General features: G+C 34.9%; 1 protein-coding gene across 1 annotated transcript in view; it reads left to right on the top strand.

Annotated features, from left to right (window-relative positions):
• The window catches only part of hsd17b12a (hydroxysteroid (17-beta) dehydrogenase 12a), a 55,106-nt gene extending 31,597 nt beyond the window's left edge, over nt 1-23,509 (top strand). The window contains exons 2-11 of the mRNA XM_062063320.1: nt 6,675-6,721; nt 9,224-9,299; nt 9,666-9,773; nt 13,218-13,282; nt 13,359-13,403; nt 13,627-13,661; nt 18,385-18,466; nt 18,546-18,611; nt 20,605-20,754; nt 22,581-23,509. Coding sequence (XP_061919304.1) covers nt 6,675-6,721; nt 9,224-9,299; nt 9,666-9,773; nt 13,218-13,282; nt 13,359-13,403; nt 13,627-13,661; nt 18,385-18,466; nt 18,546-18,611; nt 20,605-20,754; nt 22,581-22,721 — 815 coding nt within the window. The 3' untranslated portion in view covers nt 22,722-23,509. The remainder of the gene's footprint in view (nt 1-6,674; nt 6,722-9,223; nt 9,300-9,665; nt 9,774-13,217; nt 13,283-13,358; nt 13,404-13,626; nt 13,662-18,384; nt 18,467-18,545; nt 18,612-20,604; nt 20,755-22,580) is intronic.
• Nucleotides 23,510-25,420: the final 1,911 nt, after the last annotated feature.

Below are 25,420 nucleotides of genomic sequence, written 5' to 3'. Positions count from 1 at the left end.
AAATAATTAAAACATTTAAGTCGATGGAAATTGCTCTTAAAAAAAATAAATAAAAGTACAACCTATTTATAACACTTTTATCAAGTGGGATTTAAGAAACACTTTCATTGCTCAAAAAGTAATAATGATCAACGTTGTTATGAATGATTGACCTATTAAACACTTTGAACATTTTTTGGTGGTAAAATATTGCATATTTAGTGTTTTTGCCATTAAAAAAACAGGGTTTTGCCACAAAGGGCACAAAACATAAAAAAAAAAAACTTTATATTGACTGACAGATCAGAAGTTGATCTAAAGATTTAAGCGCTGAAAAGTCAATTATATATGACTTATTTTTAATATATTTAAGACTGAGACCCTTCTGAATCCGCGGCACCAAACTGGAGGGGAGCCCTAAAGGTTAAAAAAAGGAATGATATCAAAATGGCCCCCGCATGCTTTTGACTTTTCAGTGTGGGGCCCTCAGTGGAAAAAGTTTGGGCACCCCTGCTCTAAACTCGTAAGGTGCAGTACTTGCGCTAATTGTGTGCATATAAAATGATGTGGCGGGCCAGATCTGTTGAAACAGACGGACGTCCCTTCCACAGGAAGTGAACTCACGTAACGTCACATAAACCGGAAGTGACACAAACTCATCACCCAATTTGCATTTATTAAAAAAAAAAAAACCTTTCTGAAACTATTACAAATTAAACTGGAATATTATAATCATATTTAAACAGACAAATAAACATTGTATGGCTCTTATGAAGCCAGAACAATATTTAATGTTTTCTCTGCAAAGAAAGTATATTTATTTTATATTTATTTTAGTTCTTAAAACAATTCAATTTGTTAAAATATTTTAATGTGTGTGTATAAGTACTTTTTGAGCACATATAATAATAATAACCTTGATAACTTTATTTAGCCATTTTAATATTTATATTTGAGGGATCCCACCCCCTTCTTTCATTGCTTTTGGTTGTGATTTTTATTCAAGTGCAACATTTTTATTATTTGTTTTATTTTACTTGGATATTTAAAAGTTTACATTCCAATTTCAATTTTAAAATATACGACAAATACACATTTATTGCATTTGAAAGGATGTATTTGCATTATGTATTGTCATTAAATCAATGCTTAATTTGGTCTCAAAATAATGTTGCCAAGAATATTGTTTATCAGCAATTTGTAGATCAATAATGAGTTATAGAAAAATATGTACACTACCGTTCAAAAGTTTGGGGTCACCCAAACAATTTTGTGGAATAGCCTTCATTTCTAAGAACAAGAATAGACTGTCGAGTTTCAGATGAAAGTTCTCTTTTTCTGGCCATTTTGAGCGTTTAATTGACCCCACAAATGTGATGCTCCAGAAACTCAATCTGCTCAAAGGAACGTTAGTTTTGTAGCTTCTGTAACGAGCTAAACTGTTTTCAGATGTGTGAACATGATTGCACAAGGGTTTTCTAATCATCAATTAGCCTTCTGAGCCAATGAGCAAACACATTGTACCATTAGAACACTGGAGTGATAGTTGCTGGAAATGGGCCTCTATACACTTATGTAGATATTGCACCAAAAAACAGACATTTGCAGCTAGAATAGTCATTTACCACATTAGCAATGTATAGAGTGTATTTCTTTAAAGTTAAGACGAGTTTAAAGTTATCTTCATTGAAAAGTACAGTGCTTTTCCTTAAAAAATAAGTACATTTCAATGTGACCCCAAACTTTTGAACGGTAGTGTATATCAAACGTTTAATTGCTATTGATTAAGTGTCTATCGTGATATAAATGATAAATGGGTTATACTTGTATAGCGCTTTTCTACCTTCAAGGTACTCAAAGCGCTTTGACAGTATTTCCACATTCACCCATTCACACACACATTCACACACTGATGGCGGGAGCTGCCATGCAAGGCGCTAACCAGCAGCCATCAGGAGCAAGGGTGAAGTGTCTTGCCCAAGGACACAACGGACATGACTAGGATGGTAGAAGGTGGGGATTGAACCCCAGTAACCAGCAACCCTCCGATTGCTGGCACGGCCACTCTACCAACTTCGCCACGCCGTCTATATTGATATTGTCGTATCGCCCAGCCCTACTATAGGCTACACAACAGCTAAGCACAGAATAGCACACAAGCTATATATAAACATTGAGCAATATTGCAGTGTAAAAGAGAACATTTGTCAACACAAACAAGTATCAAATAATCATAGTTGCGTATTACTCCAAGGCAGAGGCGTATTAAAGTATCCAGGAACAAACGTGTCCGCATTGTTCAACTTACTGCGTCATGAGCCTGGCTTCATGAATTATTGCACAAGGTGTCGCCAAAAAAACATTTACCCCTCCACTTCAACTTAAAGACAGCATAAGTCCATTCCAGTCGGTTAATAATAAATAGGGTAGTGTTTTTCATACCTAGCATTGTTCTCTTTTTGACTCATTTTACACCACAAAATGATACAAGTACGTATGATTCCTGCTGATATCGTACCGATATCACCTGCCACTGAGTGAATGTGTATTGCATCGATGGACAATTGTTAAATGGCTGAGAAAATATTGGGTTTTTTTTGGTCAGGAGTTAGGGTTGACCTGACTTTGGCCATTTTGGGTTATAGTGGTATGCTTGGATAGTCCCATGACAGTCACATGACCACCACATACGTCACAGAGGGGCTTCACGAGTTCAAGTCAAGCACAAAGCAGTATCGGACCTATTTGAACACACTCCAAGTGTCGTGACCTCTCATTGTTGCAAAGCCAGCTCTTCCTGTCCTTCGCAGCAGAATTCTGCCTAGCAACAACTAAGGTGACCAAGAGTCAGTCCTGCCCTTTCGCTCCACGTCGCCTTTCCGATCCTGTCTGGGTTCATTTCGAGTCCACGTCGGGTACCATTGACGGCGCTCGCCCTCCATATCGCCTCTTTTGTCCCCGCTAAACTTTGAAAAGCTCCTCCCGTCCCGCCGTGATGACACCAGCGTCTTATCTCCCCCGCAACGAGCCCGGGTGGACGTTATTTTACCCGACGACAGACGCGAGCGGTCCAACCTGAATTGAGGGAGCGTCTCCAACAAAAGCGGCTCACGCGTGTCGTCTTTGCTCGGTTGCAACGCGAACAAACACGGCGCAGGCTGTGGCGCCCTGGCGGCCATCTTGCTGACGGGTCACGCAGAGTTTACTGCTTGTATCAAAAAAACAAGAATCGACTGTACACTGTATAAACTGGCAGCTCGGTTGCCAGATTTTTTACAGTAATGCACTGTAAAAACAACTACGGATTTTTTACAGACAAAACTGGCATTTTACCGTAAACAAACAGTGGTGAAGTTTTTCCAATTTACAGTAGAACACTGTAAAAAAACGAAACAAAAAACCTTAGATTAGAGAATCTAATATGTAGAATCTGTAGACAATTTCATTTTGGGGATTAATAAAGTATTTCTGATTCTGATAACTGTCAAAACGGCCAAAGGTTTGGCAGCTCAGTCGCCAAAATTTTACTATAAAAAACGGTGGTAATGTTTTTCCAATTTACAGTAAAACACTGTAAAAAAACATTTTGATTTTAAGGTAAAAAAACTGGAAGATCAGTTGCCATTTTTTTTACATAACAGAGTAGTAACGTTTTTCCAATTTACAACAAAACACTTGAAAAAAAACTACAACAACATTTTTTGGGGTAAAACATGCAGCTTAATTGCCAAAATTTGACCGTAAAAAACAGTGGTAATGTTTTTCCAATTTACAGTAAAATACTGTAAAAAAAATGTTTTAAAAACTTTTACAGTAAAAAAACAAACTGGATGCTCAGTCGCCAAAATTTTACTGTAAAAGAGTAATAACGTTTTTCCAATTTACAATATAACGCTGTAAATGAAATTACATTTTATGGTAAAAAAAAACTAGCAGCTCAGTCGCCAAAATTTTACCACAAAAATAACAATGGTAAAGTTTTTCCGTTTACAGTAATGACTGTAAAAACGACCGTAGGTTTTATGGTTAAAAAAACAAAATACTGGCATCTCTGTCGCCAGAATTTTACCACATAAAACATTGGTGATATTCTTTCAATTTTCAGTAAAAAAAAACAAAAAAAACTATAAACAGAAACTGACATTTTACGGTAAAAAAAACTGGCAGCTAAGTTGTCAAAATTTCACCGTATAAGAAGCTTAGTAATGTTTTTCAATTTACAATACAACACTGTAAAAAACAAAACAAAAAACCATTTTATGGTAAAAAAAAAAAAAAACTTGCAGCCCAGTCGGCAAAATTTTAACGTAAAATTACAGGGGCAAATTTTTTTCCATTTCAGTAATGTTCTGTAAAAACGACAGATATTTTTTAATTAAAAAAAACTGACCGATCGGTCGCCAGAATTTTACAGCTGAAAAAAAAGCGATAGTTTTTTGAATTTGGTGTAATGTACTGTTAAAACTATAGATTTGTTTGGTAAAAAAAACTGGCAGCTCAGTCTCCGAAATTCTACCAAAAAAAAACCTTCAATGTGTTCCAATTTACAGTAAAACACTATTAAACAAAACAAAACAAAACAATTTTTATGGTAAAATGCCAGCTCCGTCGTCAAAATTTTACCGTAAAATATGAGTAGTAACGTTTTTGAATTTATTTATTCATTTTTTATTTTTTATTTTATTTATTTATTTATTTATTTTTAAATAATGTCCTGCCCAGCTTCTCGGGCAAATCATATAGCAGATGTAGATGCCCATATCGGCTGTTCAGATTTACTTTACAAAAGAGAAGTGTAGGATACTTCTCTTGTTGCCTTATTTGTATTTTGACTTTATAAAATGTATTTATATTATCATTTGGTGCAGCCGGGCCGGAGCAGGAGGGGATAGAAAGAGAGAAAAAGGAAGACAGAGGGGGGAATTGTGGGGACAAGAGGGGGATTAGACAGAGAGACAAAAACAACAGCAAACACAACAACAACAACAACAGAGCAACATCAGCAAATACGACGTGTACAAATATGATTGTAAAAGTAATAGCAAATAAGCAATTAGCGGAAAAAAAAAAAATACAGAAATGACAATGAGCATTATTGCACTAAAAATGGAGCAATATGAATACCAATAGAAATAGTGCTATTGATAATAAACAATACCAATACTTTACCTTTATTATCAACAATACAATTGTTCAAATGCAACAATACATATACGTAATGATAACTTGAGATACGAAAGAATGCAGAAAAATGGAGGGGAAGAAAGAGAAGCAACCTACATTAACCTTGTAGATTGTTATAGTAACAATAGGTTAAGCTTTGTCAGTGTGCCATGTGTTATACCCAGTTTACCCTAGGGCAACAACGTTAATATATGTTTGATGAAACGTGATTATGTGCATGAGTGTATGTGTGCATATGTACTTGTATATGTACAGTATGTGTAGTATATGTGTGCTTGTACAGTGAATGTATATGTACAGTATGTGTATACAGTGGGGCAAAAAAGTATTTAGTCAGCCACCCATTGACAATCAATGGGTGGCTGACTAAATACTTTTTTGCCCCACTGTATGTGTGTTTGTACAGTGAATGTATATGTATAGAATGTGTATATGTGTGTTTGTACAGTGAATGTATATGTATAGAATGTGTATGTGTGTGTGTACAGCGAATGTATGTGTATACAGTATGTGTGTTTGTACAGTGAATGTCTATGTACAGTATGTGTATATGTGTGTTTGTACAGTGAATGTATATGTACAGTATATGTATGTGTGTGTTTGTACAGTGAATGTATATGTGTAGTATGTGTATGTGTGTGTTTGTACAGTGAGTGTATATGTACAGTATGTGTATATGTATGTTTTTACAGTGAATGTATATGTACAGTATGTGTATACAGTATGTTTGTATAATGAATGTGCGTGTGGATATACGAACTTTGAGTGTGTAAATATGTACTGTATTTATTTGTATATGTATGTGGGAGCGTAGGTACCTATGTATGTGTGTGAGTATATATGAATTTGCATGTACAATACATTTGACTCCCAGTGTGTGCGGGAGCCAGAGTACGGCCCCAGCCTCCCCGAGAGCCCATCCCACGTTTTTGAAATTTACAATACAACACTGTAAAATAAAATTTTATTTTATGGGGGGAAAAAAACAAAAAACGTGCAGCTCAGTCGCCAATATTTCACCGTAAAAATACAATTTTTTTTATTAACAAAAATGCACTGTACAAACAGAATTTTACCGCTAAAAAAAAACTGTACAGTTGTTTTTCAATTTAATGTAATATGATAAAAATGTAATATGATAAAAAAAACTGATAAAAAACCTGGCAGCTCAGTTGTTAAAATTCTGTCTAAAAAAACTGTAAAAAAAATTCACTATAAAAAACATTTTATGGTAAAATGGCAGCTCAGTCGTCGAAATTTTAACATTTTGGCTAATGTAGCATTGCACACCGTTTGAATAGTAACACTTTGTTTTAATATTTAAAAATACAACACCTATACCTCTAGATGGAGCATGCGTACCACGAGTGGTACCCATACCACAGTTTGAGAATCACTGGTGTAGAGCGAGTAATAATACATCAGAATAATCTGCACTATTGGTCAAATATACTGCGAGTGTTTATGATAACCCTTGGCTGACCTTTTCTTCTTCTTCTTCTTCTCTCCAGTTGTGACGGGAGCCACTGATGGCATCGGGAAATCCTACGCAGAGGAGGTGAGTCTCCTGGAAACGTCTTTTTCGAGTGAAACATATTTTTTTCTGGCAGAGAGCCCGTGAGTCATGTGATCACCTCTCACAGGCCGCAGCGTTTCTTTCTGTCAACGCCACGATTAGCCGCTGCTTTGCTGTGCCCTGTGTTTAAGCTCTAAACACCATGCCTTCATAAATAGTTGTTTCAATCAAGTCTACTTCTTAAGCACCAAATTAAAAAGTAAAAAAAAAACGCTAAAATATGTTGGGTTTTTTTATTAATAATTTTTAAATTATATTTTATGTACATAATTTGTATTACATTATTGCAATGTTTTTACAAAACTACATGTTGTCTTGTCCTACAACATCGCTTATGTTTTTATTTATAGCATCATCATGTCAAGTAAATAAACGGCTGCAATAAATGTCATGTATTCAAAAGAAGAACAAAATGAAGACAATTGTTAGTGTTCACAATAGTATTTTATGAAATCTACTATATGATAAAAAAAATTAATTTAAAAAAAACACAATGAAAAAAATGTTAAAATGTGTTCATTTTAATTGGAACATTTTATTTGATGTATTATTTAAATTATATTTTATGTACTTTTGAATATGTTTATTACTTTGATTTAGTGATTTTACAAAATTACATATTGTCTTGTCCTACAATATTGCTCTTTTTTTATTTATACCATCACAATTTCACAATTAAATAAACAACTGCAATAAATTTCATATGTTAAAAAAAAGACTATTACAATAAATGATCACAATAGTGTTTTTGTAATTCTATTATATGATAAAGTTAGTTTTAATTGGAAAATTGATTTGATGTATTATTTTTTAAATTATATTATGTACTTGTTTTATATTATTTTTATTACTAGGATGTAGTGATTTAAAAAAAAAAACATATTGGCTTGTCCTACAAAATTGCTTTTTTAAATAATAATTATATATATATATATATATATATATATATATATATATATATATATATATATATATATATATATATATATATATATATATATATATATATATATATATATATATATATATACACATTTCAAAGTAAATAAACTGCAATAAATGTTATTTATTTTTTTAAATTAAAAAAATAGACAATTATTATTATTCACGGTAGTGTTTCTTTATTTCTATTTTATGATTAAAAAAAATAAGAACAAGGGAAAATTAGTTTTAATTGGAAAAATTGAGTTGATTTATTATTTTTTGAATTATGTTTTATATACTTTTTAATGTTATTACTTTATTATAGTGATAATTACATATTGTTTTATCCAACAACATTGCTTATTTGTAATTATCAACATTTCAAAGTAAATAAACAGTAATAAATGTCATGTATTTAACAAATAAAGACGTAATATTATTATTCACAAAAGTGTCAGCCTTAATTTTATTTTTTAAACACAAACAATTTACTAAAATGTGTAGTTAGTTTTAATTGGAAAAATATTTTTGATGTATTATTTTTAATTACATTTTACGTACTTTTTGATATTATTTGGATTACTTTATTGTAGTGATAATTACATATTGTCTTGTCCAACATTGTTTTCTTTTTATTTGTCATCACAATTTCAAAGTAAATACACTGCAATAAATATCACGTGACGAAAAATAATACTATTATTATTACTCTTTTTCACAATATTGTTTCTTTGGTATGATAAAAAAAAATAAAAACACAAAGTTTGAATTAGAATAATTGTTATGGGATTATATTATTATTACAAATGTTGAGGAAAATAATACTATTTAATTTTATATTTAATATATTTTTATTTTATAATTATATTGTTAATGGTAATAAACAATCCAACTGAAAAACACATCAAGTTTACATTAGAATATGAATTATAAATAGGAATAGTGTTATTTAAATATTATTATATTATTATTCAATAGTATTTTATTTCTATAAGAATGAATAAAAAAAAACAACTAAAGATTAGAATAATGATTTTATTATGTTAGTACAAACGTTAAGAAATTATTAGAATTTTACTGGGCAGCACGGTGGAACAGGGGTTAGTGCATGTGCCTCACAATACGAAAGTCCTTCTGTGTGGAGTTTGCATGTTCTCCCCGTGACTGCGTGGGTTCCCTCTGGGTACTCCGGCTTCCTCCCACCTCCAAAGACATGCACCTGGGGATAGGTTGATTGGCAACACTAAATTGGCCCTAGTGTGTGAATGTTGTCTGCCCATCTGAGGTGGCGACTTGTCCAAGGTGTACCCCGCCTTCCGCCTGAATGCAGCTGATATAGGCTCCAGTGACCCCAAAAGGGACAAGCGGTACATAATGGATGGATGGATGCAATATTACTACTGTTCAATAATCACTTTTAGCTGAAAATGTCATTTTTTTAATTTAAATAATTTTGGCTATTTGAATGTTTTATAATAGTAATAATAATAATAATAATAATGATGATTATTATTATTATTTTAGTGGGAAGTGGCACTAATGTGATGGTTTGACTTCCAGCTTGCTCTTCGAGGGTTTGCAATCGTGTTGATCAGCCGCTCCCAGGACAAGCTGGATGACGTAGCCATGTCACTTGGTAAGTAAGAGTGTGTGTGAGAGAGAAAGGAGCACAATAAACCCACTCAAACAAAGACAAATCATAACAAAGACATAACAGAAACAGGAGAACCCGTCTGTCCCCAATAGTCCTTCTACCTGGCAACACTAATTTATTATCTGGCAACCACAGCCTCCTTTATCACACTTCTTTCTGTTGTCTTCTAATAATTAATGTCACGTCATCAACACACACACACACACACACTAGCTGACGTCTTTCTGCTGGTTTGTTGGTGTGCAGCGCCCTCTACAGTTGAATTCTGTCTCTACACTTTTTTTTTTTTGCATGAATGGCGTCCACCTGCTCTGAACTGCAAAGTATATATTTTTTTGTCCCTCCCAGAGGATCAGTTTGGAGTGGAGACCAAAACCATTGCGGTGGACTTCGGCAAGACCGACGTCTACCCCACCATTGAGGCGGGGCTGGCGGGTCTGGAGATTGGCGTCCTGGGTGAGAATTTGTCGTGAAGCGTTCAAGCACACGACTTGTTGTGTAGTCGTTAAAGGCCTACTGAAATGACATTTTTTTATTCAAACGGGGATGGCAGATCCCTTCTATGTGTCATACTTGATCATTTCGCGATATTGCCATATTTTTGCTGAAAGGATTTAGTAGAGAACATCGACGATAAAGTTCGCAACTTTTGGTCGCTGATAAAAAAAAGCCTTGCCTGTACCGGAAGTAGCGTGACGTCACAGGTTGAAAGGCTCCTCACATTTCCCCATTGTTTACACCAGCAGCGAGAGCGATTAGGACCGAGAAAGCGACGATTACCCCATTAATTTGAGCGAGGATGAAAGATTCGTGGATGAGGAACGTGAGAGTGAAGGACTAGAGTGCAGTGCAGGACGTATCTTTTTTCGCTCTGACCGTAACTTAGGTACAAGGGTTCATTGGATTCCACACTTTCTCCTTTTTCTATTGTGGATCACGGATTTGTATTTTAAACCACCTCGGATACTATATCCTCTTGAAAATGAGAGTCGAGAACGCGAAATGGACATTCACAGTGACTTTTATCTCCACGACAATACATCGGCGAAGCACTTTAGCTACGGAGCTAACGTGATAGCATCGTGCTTAAATGCAGATAGAAACAAAAGAAATAAGCCCCTGACTGGAAGGATAGACAGAAAGTCAACAATACTACTATCAGGAGACACCGAACCAAACACTGGACCTGTAACTACACAATTAATGCTGTGCCGCCTGTCGAAGCCTTGCAATGCTGTTGCTAACGACGCCATTGAAGCTAACTTAGCTACGGGACCTCGTCAGAGCTATGATAAAAACATTAGCGCTCCACCTACGCCAGCTCTCATCTGCTCATCAACACCCGTGCTCACATGCGTTCCAGCGATCGACGGCGCGACGAAGGACTTCACCCTATCATCGATGCGGTCGGCGGCTAGAGTCGGATAGCGCATCTGCTATCCAACTCAAAGTCCTCCTGGTTGTGTTGCTGCAGCCGGCCGCTAATACACCGATCCCACCTACAGCTTTCTTCTTTGCAGTCTCCATTGTTCATTAAACAAATTGCAAAAGATTCACCAACACAGATGTCCAGAATACTGTGGAATTTTGCGATGAAAACAGAGCTGTTTGTATTGGGATACAATGGTGTCCGAATACTTCCGCTTCAACCATTGACGTCACGCGCAAACGTCATCATACATAGACGTTTTCAAGCGGAAGTTTCCCGGGAAATTTAAAATTGCACTTTATAAGTTAACCCGGCCGTATTGGCATGTGTTGCAATGTTAAGATTTCATCATTGATATATAAACTATCAGACTGCGTGGTCGGTAGTAGTGGGTTTCAGTAGGCCTTTAAGTGCAACCCAGCTGCCAGGAACCATATTGGTGTTAATTGTTCATATTACAACATGTTCAAAAGGTGCATTTATGCTTCTGGTAGGCTTTAGAACACACTGTATGGTAGTGCTTCCCAATTTTTTTTTGTCATTCCCCCCCTTAAGCATATCATTTTTTTTCTCACCCCCTTTGTCCATGTTAGCTGCTACATGCTAACTAGTTGCACTGTGTGATGCTAGCGGGCCACAAAGAGTCAAAGACACTTAATGAGGACAAGATAATTCACCCGCTTCTTTTCATTCCGCTATGGTACAAACGCGCCGAGCCGCTAAAAGCGAGGAAAGGGGCGAATGCCCTTGAAGCATGCACATGACGATTTATGGAGGCTGGAAAACTTACCAACTTTAATTTTCATTTATCCTTGGTTAATTGACTAATCGAATATCGGCCCAGGCCTGTTCATTAAATCCAGCAGTGCTGCCACCTAGCTGGAGGCTTGTGTAACGTTCAAGAATGAAAAAAAAGACGCTAATACTGCAAGACCCTTGTCTCTCACTGCCCCTCCCCGTCCCCTCCCCCAAAAAAACCTTACCACGCTCACCCCAAGGAGGCTTGCCCCACTATTTGAGAAGCACTGCTGTAGAGGAAGGGAAATTGTGCATGAGTGCGTACATATATAAGTATATACTGTATGTATATGTGTATATATATATATACATATATATATATATATATATGTGTGCGTGTGTGTGTGTATGTATTTTTGTGTATGTACAGTGTATGTATGTATGTGTACATATATACACACACACATATATATATGTATATGTATATGTATATATATATATATATATATATATATATATATATATATATATATATATATATATATATATATATATATATATATACATACATATACACACACATATATATATATGTGTGTGTGTGTGTGTGTGTCTATATATATATATGTATGTATGTATGTATGTGTATATATGTGTGTGTGTGTATATATATGTATGTATATATGTGTGTATATATATGTGTGTGTATGTATGTATGTATGTATGTATGTGTATATACGTGTATGTGTATGTATATATACTGTGTATGTATATATCTGTTATGTGTGTATATGTATGTATGTGTGTATGTATATACAGTACATATGTATGTGTGTGTGTGTATATGTATGTATGTATGTACACGTTTGTGTGTGTGTGTATACATATATATATTACATGTACATGTGTGTATATATGTATGTATATGTGCATGCGCCTGTATTTATTCCCCCCATAAAAAGGCTAAAAAAACCAAAAGTATAAATTTCTTATCAAAAATGCAGATTTTTCTCAACATTAAGATTGAATACAATGTTTTATTTATGTCTCTGGAGGGTTAGAAAGGGCAAATAACATGCAAGACGAGCTAAGCAATGCTAACAGTTATTTTTATTTAAAAATATGTTAAGGGCAATAACATGCAAGACGAGCTGAGCAATGCAAACAAGTATATTTCATATCTTTTTTTCCCCCTCCCCATAAATAGGCTAAAAACATGTAGATATCAACATTTCAGCTTTTTCTCAAAAATTTAAATAGAATGAAATGTACGATTAATGTCTTGTATAGGCTTTAGGGACACCCTGGAGAGGAAGGGCAAATATTATGCAAGATAAGTTGAGCAATGCTAGTATTCTTTTTATTTTAGTTTTTAAAACATTTTTAATTTGATTTCGTCTTTTTTTTAAATGATGCAATAAACGAGTTGCTGGTTTTACTTTTTTATTTTTTTATTTTTTTCCAAAAAAAAGGCTCTAAATACATGTACACATTTTTTTATCAACATTTCAGCTTCTTCCTCTTTACACTTTTTGCTCTGTTTATTTATTTATTTAGCCACGTTCCACTTTGCATGGGCCAAAACATAAACCGCTCTATAGCATATTAATCGTATTTGATGTGCACTTTTTCAAATGAAATGCACTTACTGCGCTCCTGATTGTTTCTGCTGCCCCCTTGCGTCCATGCGTGCTGCTTGTCAAGCTTTATTGTTTGGTGGTTGTTTATTTCAGTCAACAACGTTGGTGTGTCCTACGCCTACCCAGAGTACTACCTCTGTATTCCAGACCTGGACAACGTGAGCGGTGCTACTTTTTGTCAATTTGGGTGTTTTTGCACCATTTTTTTAAACATTTTTTGCACGTGTGTTTCAGTTCGTCACGAACATGATCAACGTCAACATGACGTCGGTGTGCCAGGTAAGATCCTGGGCTCCTCACGCCGCTGCGCTACCTGCAGTGTCTCACTTGTTCCCAAAGCAACGGTGGACGACGCCAACGCTGTCTGCACCCGCCGCCCACGCAGAACACTCCCTCCTTTTTGCCTCTTCTACTTTCCTACTTCTTCCCCCAACTGCATTGCTGACTTTCATTTGTGTGTTGAAGTGATGACTTTTCATTGAGCTTTTTTTGTGCTTCCCAGATGACCCGCTTAGTGCTGCCCAGAATGGCTGAGAGGTGAGTTGGAGGTTTTTTGTTGTCATTACGGAGAAAAGGGAAATAAATAAATAAATAAAAACTATATATATATATATATATATATATATATATATATATATATATATATATATATATATATATATATATATATATATATATATATATATATATATATATATATATATATATATATATATATATACATAAGTACATATTTTTTATATATATTATGTATGTTTTATATATATATTTAAAAAATAAATACATATATATAGATATATTTATTATATATATCTTTTATATATATATATATATATATATATATATATATATATATATATATATATATATAAAAACATATATACATTAAAAAAATATATAAAAAATATGTACCTATATAAAGTACATATTTTTTATATATTTTTTTTATGTATATGTTTTATTTTTTTATATATTTGTTTTATCAATATGTTTTTATATATTTTTATCAATATATATGTTTTGGTATTTATTTTTATCAATATACATATTTTTATTTTTATCAAAATACATATATATTTTTTTAAAATTTTAATCAATATATATATATATGTATTATTTATATATATTTTTATATATTTTTAAAAATATATGTGTCCTTTTTATCAATATGTATATATTATTTTTATCACTATATATATATTTATATATATTTTTTATATATTTAAAAAAATATATTTTTCATATTTTATTTATTTGTATTTATTTTTTATTTTTTAATATATATATATGTATTATTTTTGTTCTAAAAGATGCTGGAAACCCTGAGTGAGTTCCACGCCACACGACAACCCTTCTCTCCCCCTGCTTTTTTTGTCCACAAACACACAAACAAGCTTTCAATTCACACTAAGTGCCCGCGGCCCGATTGGTCCAGCCGCTCCCACGTGACCGCTGTCGGCCAATGAAGGCGCAGGCACATTTTGGAGCCGTGTGAGGCCGGAGCGTCTCTCGTCTACATCACTGCAGCAACAGGCTGCCATGGCAACGCACACTGCCGATCCGTGCGTGCGCGTGCATGTAGACGCAGGGTTTCCACTCAGCTGAAAAACTGTTGATGGGATTTGAACCAAAAATAGATTTGAAAAGATAACCGGTTAAACACCTGAAACTGCATTCTGAGGACATATGATTTTATAATAAAGCATTCTAATTTACTTTACGTTAAAAAAAAATCTCAACGCTTCAGAAGATAATGTAAAATAAAACGTTATTTATACAATATTTAGAATAAATTAAACTGAAGTCTCTCTAAAAGAATAATATTACACTTTATAATATATTTTACATGAAAAGGCTTCAAAAGAGAACATAAAATAATTGGTAATTGATAACAAAAAAAAAATCATGGAATAATACATTAAATTGCACAGACGTATTTATTAATTTACAAATAATCAACCCAAAAAAATCATAAAGTGTTAAGGAAAAACATTGTATTTTTTAGCATTTTTATAACTATTTTTGTTCATTGAAATCAAGTCTGCATCCAAAAGGACAAATGATTTGTATTTATAATAATGATGCATTTTATCTATAATGTACTTTAAAACTAAACTCAATGCGTTGTAAAGGAGAATGTAAAATATCCACGCATTTTCTACCGCTTGTCCCTTTTGGGGTCACGGGTCGGCTGGAGCCTATCCCGGCTGACCTCGGGCGGAAGGCAGTGTACACAAGTCACCACCTCAGATGGACAACATTCACACTCGGGACAATTTAGTGTTGCTAATAGGGATGTCCGATAATGGCTTTTTGCCGATATCCGATATTCCGATATTGTCCAACTCTTAATTACCGATATCAACCAATACCAATATCAACCGATACCGATATATACAGTCGTGGAATTAACACATTATTATGCCTATTTTGGACAACCAGGTATGGTGAAGATAAGGTCCTTTTTTAAAAAATTAATAAAATAAAATAAGATAAAAAAATTAAAAACATTTTCTTGAATAAAAAAGAAAGTAAAACAATACAAAAACAGTTACATAGAAACTAGTAATGAATGAAAATTAGTAAAATTAACTGTTAAAGGTTAGTACTATTAGTGGACCAGCAGCACGCACAATCATGTGTGCTTACGGACTGTATCCCTTGCAGACTGTATTGATATATATTGATATATAATGTAGGAACCAGAATATTAATAACAGAAAGAAACAACCCTTTTGTGTGAATGAGTGTAAATGGGGGAGGGAGGTTTTTTGGGTTGGTGCACTAATTGTAAGTGTATCTTGTGTTTTTTATGTTGATTAATAAAAAAATGTAATAAAAATAAAAACCGATACCGATAAACCATGCATACTTTATCAACAGCCATACAGGTCACACTGAGGGTCGTGTATAAACAACTTTAACACTGTTACAAATATGCGCCACACTGTGAACCCACACCAAACAAGAATGACAAACACATTTCGGGAGAACATCCGCACTGTAACACAACAAGCACAACCGAACAAATACCCAGAACCCCTTGCAGCACTAACTCTTTCGGGACGCTACAATATACACCCCCGCTACACCCTAACCCCCCCCCCCATTCCCTAACACCCCCCCCCACACACACACACACACACCTCAACCCCGCCCACCTAAACCTCCTCTCAGGGAGAGCATGTCCCAAATTCCAAGCTGCTGTTTTGAGGCATGTTAAACAAAAATAATGCACTTTGTGACTTCAATAATAAATATGGCAGTGCCATGTTGGCATTTTTGCCCATAACTTGAGTTGATTTATTTTGGAAAACCTTGTTACATTGTTTATTGCATCCAGCGGGGCATCACAACAAAATAAGCCATAATAATGTGTTAATTCCACGACTGTATATATCGGTTGATACCGGTATCGGTAATTAAGAGTTGGACAATATCGGCAAAAAAGCCGTTATCGGACATCTCTAGTCGCCATAGTACGTTTTTCTCCTCTACATTTCTAGAATACATTTTTCCTGGCTTAGAAACAGATTAAGGATTCAAAAGGGCCAATAATTGTACAAACCCTGTTTCCATATGAGTTGGGAAATTGTGTTAGATGTAAATATAAATGGAATACAATGATTTGCAAATCCTTTTCAACCCATATTCAATTGAATGCACAACAAAAACAAGATATTTAAAGTTCAAACTCATAAACTTTATTTTTTTTTGCAAATAATAATTAACTTAGAATTTTATGGCTGCAACACGTGCCAAAGTATTTGGGAAAGGGCATGTTCACCACTGTGTTACATGACCTTTCCTTTTAACAACACTCAGTAAACGATTGGGAACTGAGGAAACTAATTGTTGAAGCTTTGAAAGTGGAATTCTTTCCCATTCTTGATTTATGTAGAGCTTCAGTCGTTCAACAGTCCGGGGGTCTCCGCTGTCGTATTTTACGCTTCATAATGCGCCACACATTTTCAATGGGAGACAGGTCTGGACTACAGGCAGGCCAGTCTAGTACCCGCACTCTTTTACTATGAAGCCACGTTGATGTAACACGTGGCTTGGCATTGTCTTGCTGAAATAAGCAGGGGCGTCCATGGTAACGTTGCTTGGATGGCAACATATGTTGCTCCAAAACCTGTATGTACCTTTCAGCATTAATGGTGCCTTCACAGATGTGTAAGTTACCCATGTCTTGGGCACTAATACACCCCCATACCATCACAAATGCTGGCTTTTCAACTTTGCGCCTATAACAATCCGGATGGTTCTTTTCCTCTTTGGTCCGGAGGACACGACGTCCACAGTTTCCAAAAACAATTTGAAATGTGGACTCGTCAGACCACAGAACACTTTTCCACTTTGAATCAGTCCATCTTAGATGAGCTCAGGCCCAGCAAAGCCGACGGCGTTTCTGGGTGTTGTTGATAAACGGTTTTCGCCTTGCATAGGAGAGTTTTAACTTGCACTTACAGATGTAGCGACCAACTGTAGTTACTGACAGTGGGTTTCTGAAGTGTTCCTGAGCCCATGTGGTGATATCCTTTACACACTGATGTCGCTTATTGATGCAGTACAGCCTAAAGGGATCGAAGGTCACGGGCTTAGTTGCTTACGTGCAGTGATTTTCCAGATTCTCTAAACCCTTTGATGATATTACGGACCGTTGATGGTGAAATCCCTAAATTCCTTGCAATAGCTGGTTGAGAAAGGTTTTTCTTAAACTGTTCAACAATTTGCTCACGCGTTTGACAAAGTGGTGACCCTCGCCCCATCCTTGTTTGTGAATGACTGAGCATTTCATGGAATCTACTTTTATACCCAATCATGGCACCCACCTGTTCCCAATTTGCCTGTTCACTTGTGGGATGTTCCAAATAAGTGTTTGATGAGCATTCCTCGACTTGATCAGTATTTATTGCCACCTTTCCCAACTTCTTTGTCACGTGTTGCTGGCATCAAATTCTGAAGTTAATGATTATTTGCAAAAAAACTTTTTTTTATCAGTTTGAACATCAAATATGTTGTCTTTGTAGCATATTCAACTGAATATGGGTTGAAAATGATTTGCAAATCATTGTATTCCGTTTTATATTTACATCTAACACAATTTCCCAACTCATATGAAAACGGGGTTTGTACTATTTTGTCAAATGAAGTCAGAGCGCACGCTGCTGATTGCTCAAACTTCTGCTCGCTGTGTTGTGGTTGGACAAGCAACATTTTTTTTTTACTTTCTTGAATCTTCTTGCGACTTTTTCAGATCCAAAGGTGTAATCTTGAACATCTCGTCAGCCAGTGGCATGTACCCCCTCCCTCTGCTCACCGTCTACTCCGCCACCAAAGTGCGTGTGTCATCTCCCAAACTATGACTGTTGTTTTTTGTTTTTTTATTAGTTATTTGACGTCTCCTTTTCCCATCAGGCCTTTGTGGACTTCTTCTCCCGCGGCCTCCAGGAGGAGTACAGGCGTAAGGGCGTCATCATCCAGGTGAGTCTCGTTGTGTATTTTTTTTACTATTTAATTTTTTAAAAAATCGATTGATTTAGCTAAACACTGGGAAAGGCAGTAATACAGCATCAATCACACAAAAAAACAATTTGGAGCGTAACCTTTGACCAAAGGACAATTACAAAATGAATTCAACCAGCGAGTAGCGTTCAATGAGCCCTTTCACCCCCGTGCAACCCCCGTACACGCGAGTCCGCGGGCACGCATGGCGCTTGCGGTCTCATCCTTCCCGATGCTGAAAATTTCAGGAATGCGAGCATCCTAAATTTAGCGTGCTTACAGTTAGCATGTGTCAACTGCCAAGTTAAATGACTCTGAGGTGTACGGCTACAAAATTATTGGGGAAAAAAGTCAACATGCTAATGTTAGCATCTTAATGTTACCAAGTTTAGATTTAGCATATGTCAAGTACCAATTTAAAAATGACTGAGGTGTACAACTGCAAAATTAGTGGAAAAAAAGCCAGCATGTTAATATTAGAATGTGTCAAGTACATGTAAAATGACTCTGAAATGTACAGATGTAAAAGTTAGAGCACTAACGTTAGCATGCTAGTTAGCGCAGTCAAGTGCCAAGTTAAATGACTCTGAAGTGTACGGCTGCAAAATAAGTGAAGAAAAAAGTTAACACGCTAATGTTAGCATCTTAATGTTAGCATTTAGCATATGTTAAGTACCAAGTAAAAAATGACTGAGGTGTAGGGCTGCAAAATTAGTGGGTAAAAAAAGTTAGCATGCTAATGTTAATATGTTATCATGCTAACAGTTAGCATGTCTCAAGTACCAAGTTAAATGCTTCTGAGGTATACGGCTGCAAAATTAGCAAATAAAAGTTAGTGCACTAATGTTAGCACGCTAGTTAGCTTTAGTCAAGTGCCAAGTTAAATGACTCTGAAATGTACGGCTGCAAAATTTGTTAAAAAGAAAGTTAGCATGTGTCAAGTATCAAGTTAAATGCGTCTGAGGTATACGGCTGCAAAATTAGCAAATAAAAGTTAGGGCACTAATGTTAGCACGCTAGTTAGCTTAGTCAAGTGCCAAGTTAAATGACTCTGAAATGTACGGCTGAAAAATTTGTGAAAAGAAAGTTAGCAAGCTAATGCTAACAGTTAGCATGTGTCAAGTATCAAGTACTTGACTCTGAGGTGTACGGCTGTAAAATTAGCAAGAAAAGTTAGCGCCCTAATGTTGGCATCTTAATGTTAGCAAGCTAAAATTTAGCATGTCAAGTACCAAGTAAAATGACTCAAGTGTGTGGCTGCAAAATTTGTGAAAAAAGTTAGCATGTTAATGTTAGCATGCTAACATTCTGACATGTCAAGTTCCAAGTTAAATGACTGTGTACAGCTGCAAAATGAGAGGAAAAAAGTTAGCACGCTAATGTTAAAATGCAAGCATACTAACATTAACGCCCAAACTTTTTTTTCAGCACATGCTAAGAGTTAGCATGTGTCAAGTGCCAAGTTAAATGACTCTGAGGCGTACGGCTGCAAAATTAGCCAATACAAGTTAGCATACTAGCGTGCTAATGTGTTTTGTGGCGCCATGCCACGCCCACATTTTATTGCGTTGTCAAAAATCACCTCCATGTCCAGTATCTGTCATTTCAACCGCGACTCAATGGGTCAAAGTCCCCTGGAGGAGTTTGTTAAAGTACCGCCCCCTCCCTGTTTTTGACCTAAAAACGGCCGACGGAAACCAAGATGTCCGACTTCCTGTTTGTTTTCAGATATGGACTCTTGAGGCTTTACCGTGCGTCCCGTCACGATAGACGTCTTCTGGTGGGAGGGGCTAAAAAAAGAGTGGCATCTTTTGGACAGGCTAACATAGTGAAGAGAAGCAATACAACATAAATCACATGACTGTTCGACTAAAAAAAAACTATACATTTTGTCACAACAATCCCATGTTTAAGTTACGCCGCAGAGAGTTTGTGCAAAAACACTGAGCCGCCTGCTGTCGTCCTCCCGCAGAGCGTGCTGCCCTTCTTCGTGGTCACCAAGATGACCCGCATCAGGAAGCCCACCCTGGACAAGCCCACCCCTGAGCGCTACGTGGCCGCCGAGCTCAGCACCGTGGGCCTGCAGAGTCAGACCAACGGGTACTTCCCCCACGCCGTCATGGTAAGATCCGCGCCGCAGGTCACCGGACAAATATTTCTGCACGGCGAATCTTTGCAAAGTGCGTGACAGGCAGAGCAATGACAACACCTTCCACTAGAGGGCGGAAGGGACTTAATAGGGGTGTGGGAAAAAATCGATTTGAATTCGAATCGCGATTCTCACGTTGTGCAATTCAGAATCGATTCTCATTTTTAAAAAATCGATTTATTTTTATTTTTTTATTTTTTTAAAAAAAAAATTGTTTTAGTTTGTTTTTTTGTTTTTTTAAATTTTTTAATGTTTTAAAAAATATGTATATATTTTTTAATTTAAAAAAATTTTTTTTTACATTTTTAAAAAAAATTTCAATTTCTTTTTTTTTAAATGTATTAATTTTTATTTTATTTTAATTTTTAATTTTTTTAAATTAATCAATCCAACAAAACAATACACAGCAATGCCATAACAACGCAATCCAATTCCAAAACCAAACCCGACCCAGCAACTCTCAGAACTGCAATAAACAGAGCAATTGAGAGGAGACACAAACACGACACAGAACAAACCAAAAGTAGTGAAACAAAAATGAATATCATCAACAACAGTATCAATATTAGTTACAATTTCAACATAGCAGTGATTAAAAATCCCTCATTGACATTATCATTAGACATTTATAAAAATAAAAATAAAAAGAACAACAGTGTCACAGTGGCTTACACTTGCATCGCATCTCATAAGCTTGACAACACACTGTGTCCAATATTTTCACAAAGGTAAAATAAGTCATATTTTTGGTTCATTTAATAGTTAAAACAAATGTACATTATTGCAATCAGTTGATTGCAATAATTGTCCTTTACAATTATAAAAGCTTTTTACAAAAATCTACTACTCTCCTTGCATGTCAGCAGACTGGGGTAGATCCTGCTGAAATCCTATGTATTGAATGAATAGAGAATCGTTTTGAATCTGGAAAATATCGTTTTTGAATCAAGAATCGCGTTGAATCGAATCGTGACCCAAAGAATCGATATCGAATCGTGGGACACCCAAAGATTCGCAGCCCTAGGACTTAATGTTGCCAACACGACAAGTCACAGCAGGCTTGGGGATGAACGCTTTGTTGTCGTACGCACAAACAGGAAGTTCTATATGTTTTATATATTTAAAAAAAAAAAAAAATATATATATATATATATATATATATATATATATATATATATATATATATATATATATATATATATATATATATATATATATATATATATATATAATTTTTTTTTTAAGATATGTATAAAACATATATACATAAAAAAAGTAAATAAAAAATATGTACTTATATAAAGTACATATGTTCATGGAAGCTGCTTTCATACCCAATCATGGCACCCACCTGTTCCCAATTAGCCTGTTCACCTGTGGGATGTTCCAAATAAGTGTTTGAGCATTCCTCAACTTTCTCAGTCTGTTTTGCCACTTGTGCCAGCTTTTTTTGAAACATGTTGCAGGCATCAAATTCCAAATGAGCTAATATTTGCAAAAAATAACAAAAGTTTTCCAGTTTGGACGTTAAGTATCTTGTCTTTGCAGTCTATGCAATTGAATATAAGTTGAAAAGGATTTGCAAATCATTGTATTTTGTTTTTATTTACCATTTATGTGGTTTTGTATTTCTTGTAAAGGGTATAAAACGAGTGTGGAAGGTGGACAAATAAAAAGCTAAAAACAACCACTTTCATGCGGTGTTGGAAAGAGAGGAGGACTTTTTATTAAACCCTCCACAATCCAGATTCTGCTAATGTCCGCTTTTTTTTCTTCTTTTTTTTTTGTCCTGGTGTCAGGGCTGGGTGACCACCAAGATGGTGCCCATCAGCATCGTCATCTTCCTGGGCGCCAGGATGAACCGCCTCCAGCGTACGGGGTACCTGCAGAGGAGGAAGCTGCGGGAGCAAAGGAACGGAACCGGTCTGAAGTCGGAATGAGAAGACTTTGACCTGATGCAGTGTGGAAGAAAACCAGCGAGCGAGCGAGTGAGATGTGTGTGTGTGTGTGTGTGTGTGTGTGTGTAACATTAAGAACTGGCCTGCGTGTGTGAAACGTGTGTTCCAAAAGGAAACCTGATTTGAAACGAGGCCGAGGACATTGGGGGCTGAAGCTTGCCGCTCCCGCCTAAAGGACCTGTGACTGGACACTGATGGTGGATGTTAGTACGACCAAAAAGACAAAAAATAAAGAGTGGTTTTGTTAACCCTGCTGTTGTAAGCAGTGACAACTGGTGGCGGGCTTTTTTATATATATATTATATATGTCAAATTATTTATTTTATATTTGTATAAACACACATGACACACCCTAATCTTGAAGACTAGTCCTGTTTACACAACAATGAGCTGCCATCAGTCCAGACACGGTTTCTGTAGCGACCCCTTGTGGTGGGAGGCTGTCGCAGTCGATGTATTTGACCAGCTATGAAACACCGGTGCCTTTTCACGGAGATTGATGCTGGAATTCTGACAGCGTTGCCTTTTTTGAATGTCTCTCCTGTACATAAATGATCCCTTCAAACACTGGGAGGTTCACAATACAGATATAATGCAACTATTGACCTCAAAGTGACGGTTCTTGTCCACGTTCATGATAACGACGTCCAGGGTATTAAATGTACTGGTCAGTGCCTCGAATCAGTTTTTTTTTAATGTATTATGCTGTTGACTTCACATTCCAGCTTCTTTTCTACTGTTTGTTAATAAAAAAATGCATATACATTCAACTATTTGGGCGTTTTTTTACATTATGGCATGTTGTATAGTTCTGTATTTTCAGGTTAATAGCAGAAACTAGTGATGTGAGGATGGATTTTGAAAATCCATACCAGATATATATATATATATATATATATATATATATATATATATATATATATATATATATATATATATATATATATATATATATATATATATATAATTTGTTTTATTGTTACTTTTGATACTTTATTTCACGGGTGTCCAAACTTTTTCCACCAGGGGCCACATACTGGAAAGTCAAAATATGCAAGGCCTATTTTTTAAAATGCCATAAACAGGTATTGTATCAGCTATATATTATAGGTGATTAAGTACATTATTAATTAGAACATTTGAGCTTCCTCTCATTACATTCTCATTGCTTTCTTTTTCTGTTTTTTTTTACCATGTAAGAATAGATTCAAAATATTATTACAGATGTTTGCCTTTATAACTGTCCTGGTGTCAAAGAATTCTGCCTATATGAAATTATTAATGTTCAGTTACACATTTAACCGTGTTTATTGTGGTTGTTGTAATTTTTCTAATTAATAAGTTTGTATTTTATTTTTTAATTAACTGTTTATATTTTAGGTATATTTTATTTAAATTTTGAGAGCTTCTAATATTTTACATTAGGGGTGTCTAAACGTTTTCAGCCAAGGGTTGGGTTTAAGAAGTTAAATATGGGAGGGCAGGTATTTTGTTTTGTTTTTTATAAATGTTTTTGCTAGAAAACAGGTATTGTATATATTTAAATACAAAACTTTATAGTATAAGTGACTAAGTATATTATTATTAATTATTAGTTAAAAATGTCAGCTTTTTTTCATAAATACCAATTTTTTCCTCTTTTTTCTTACATTTTTACTGTTGTTTTTTTCCCATGTAAGAACAGAAAACTATATATATATGAATTATGAACGTGTAACTGCATAATTTAGTGTGTCAACAAATTCTGCCTGTACGAAATTATTGATGTTCAGTTACACATTTAACAGTGTTTATTATGGTTTTGTAATTTTTTTAATTAATTCATAAATTTGAATTATGTTTTTATTTATTTTTTAATTAACTAACTAAACTTTGTTTATATTTTAAGTATATTTGATTTTTTATCTGGAGAGCTTTTAATATTTTACATTAGGGGTGTCTAATTTTTTTCCACCAAGAGCCACATACTGAAGAAGTCAAGTATGGGGGGCGGGTATTTTGATATTAATTAAAAATATATATATGAAAAGACAAAACTTTATGTCTGAGGTGTCTAAGTATATTATTATTAATCATTAGTTTAAAAGTGTCAGCTTTTGCTCTTTTTTCTTACGTGTGTACAATTGTTTTGAGTTAGATATTATTTGAGAAAAACACAAATTAACAAATTTGGCAGAAAAGTTAGCTATATTTTCACAAAGTATTGATATTGGGTCTGTATCGCCGATACCAGTCTGAATTGTACACTACATATTGTCATTAATTCACTTTGACCTTATTTGGAGAAAAAAAACTAAAATGTGCAGTATGCATTGCTGTAGTACATAATAAAGTGGTTTTCTATTAAAACGTAAAGTTACTTTGATATAGTAAATATGTACAGATGAGTTGCGAGGGACAAGCGGTAGAAAATGGATGGATGGAGTTAAAATACAGGATGTTCATGTTAATGTTACATTTATAGAAACGTAAGATAATAGTCTGCATTTTATGTCTTAATTTTGCGCTCATCTCATATCAGCTTCAAGTGCCCTTTGAGACGTATTTTGAAGGCACACACTTTGCTCATTTAAAATGGTAACTTCAGTGACGGGCGCGGGAAATAAAATTTTTTTAAAAAGAAAGAAAAATTAAAAATACAACCGGAAACAAAAATCCGCATCTCATTTCCGGTTGCTATT

Source organism: Entelurus aequoreus, linkage group LG11 (assembly GCF_033978785.1).
Source record: "Entelurus aequoreus isolate RoL-2023_Sb linkage group LG11, RoL_Eaeq_v1.1, whole genome shotgun sequence".
Taxonomy (NCBI): domain Eukaryota; kingdom Metazoa; phylum Chordata; class Actinopteri; order Syngnathiformes; family Syngnathidae; genus Entelurus; species Entelurus aequoreus.
Note: the sequence above shows the minus strand (reverse complement) of the source record. Positions and strands in the feature narration are given on the sequence as shown.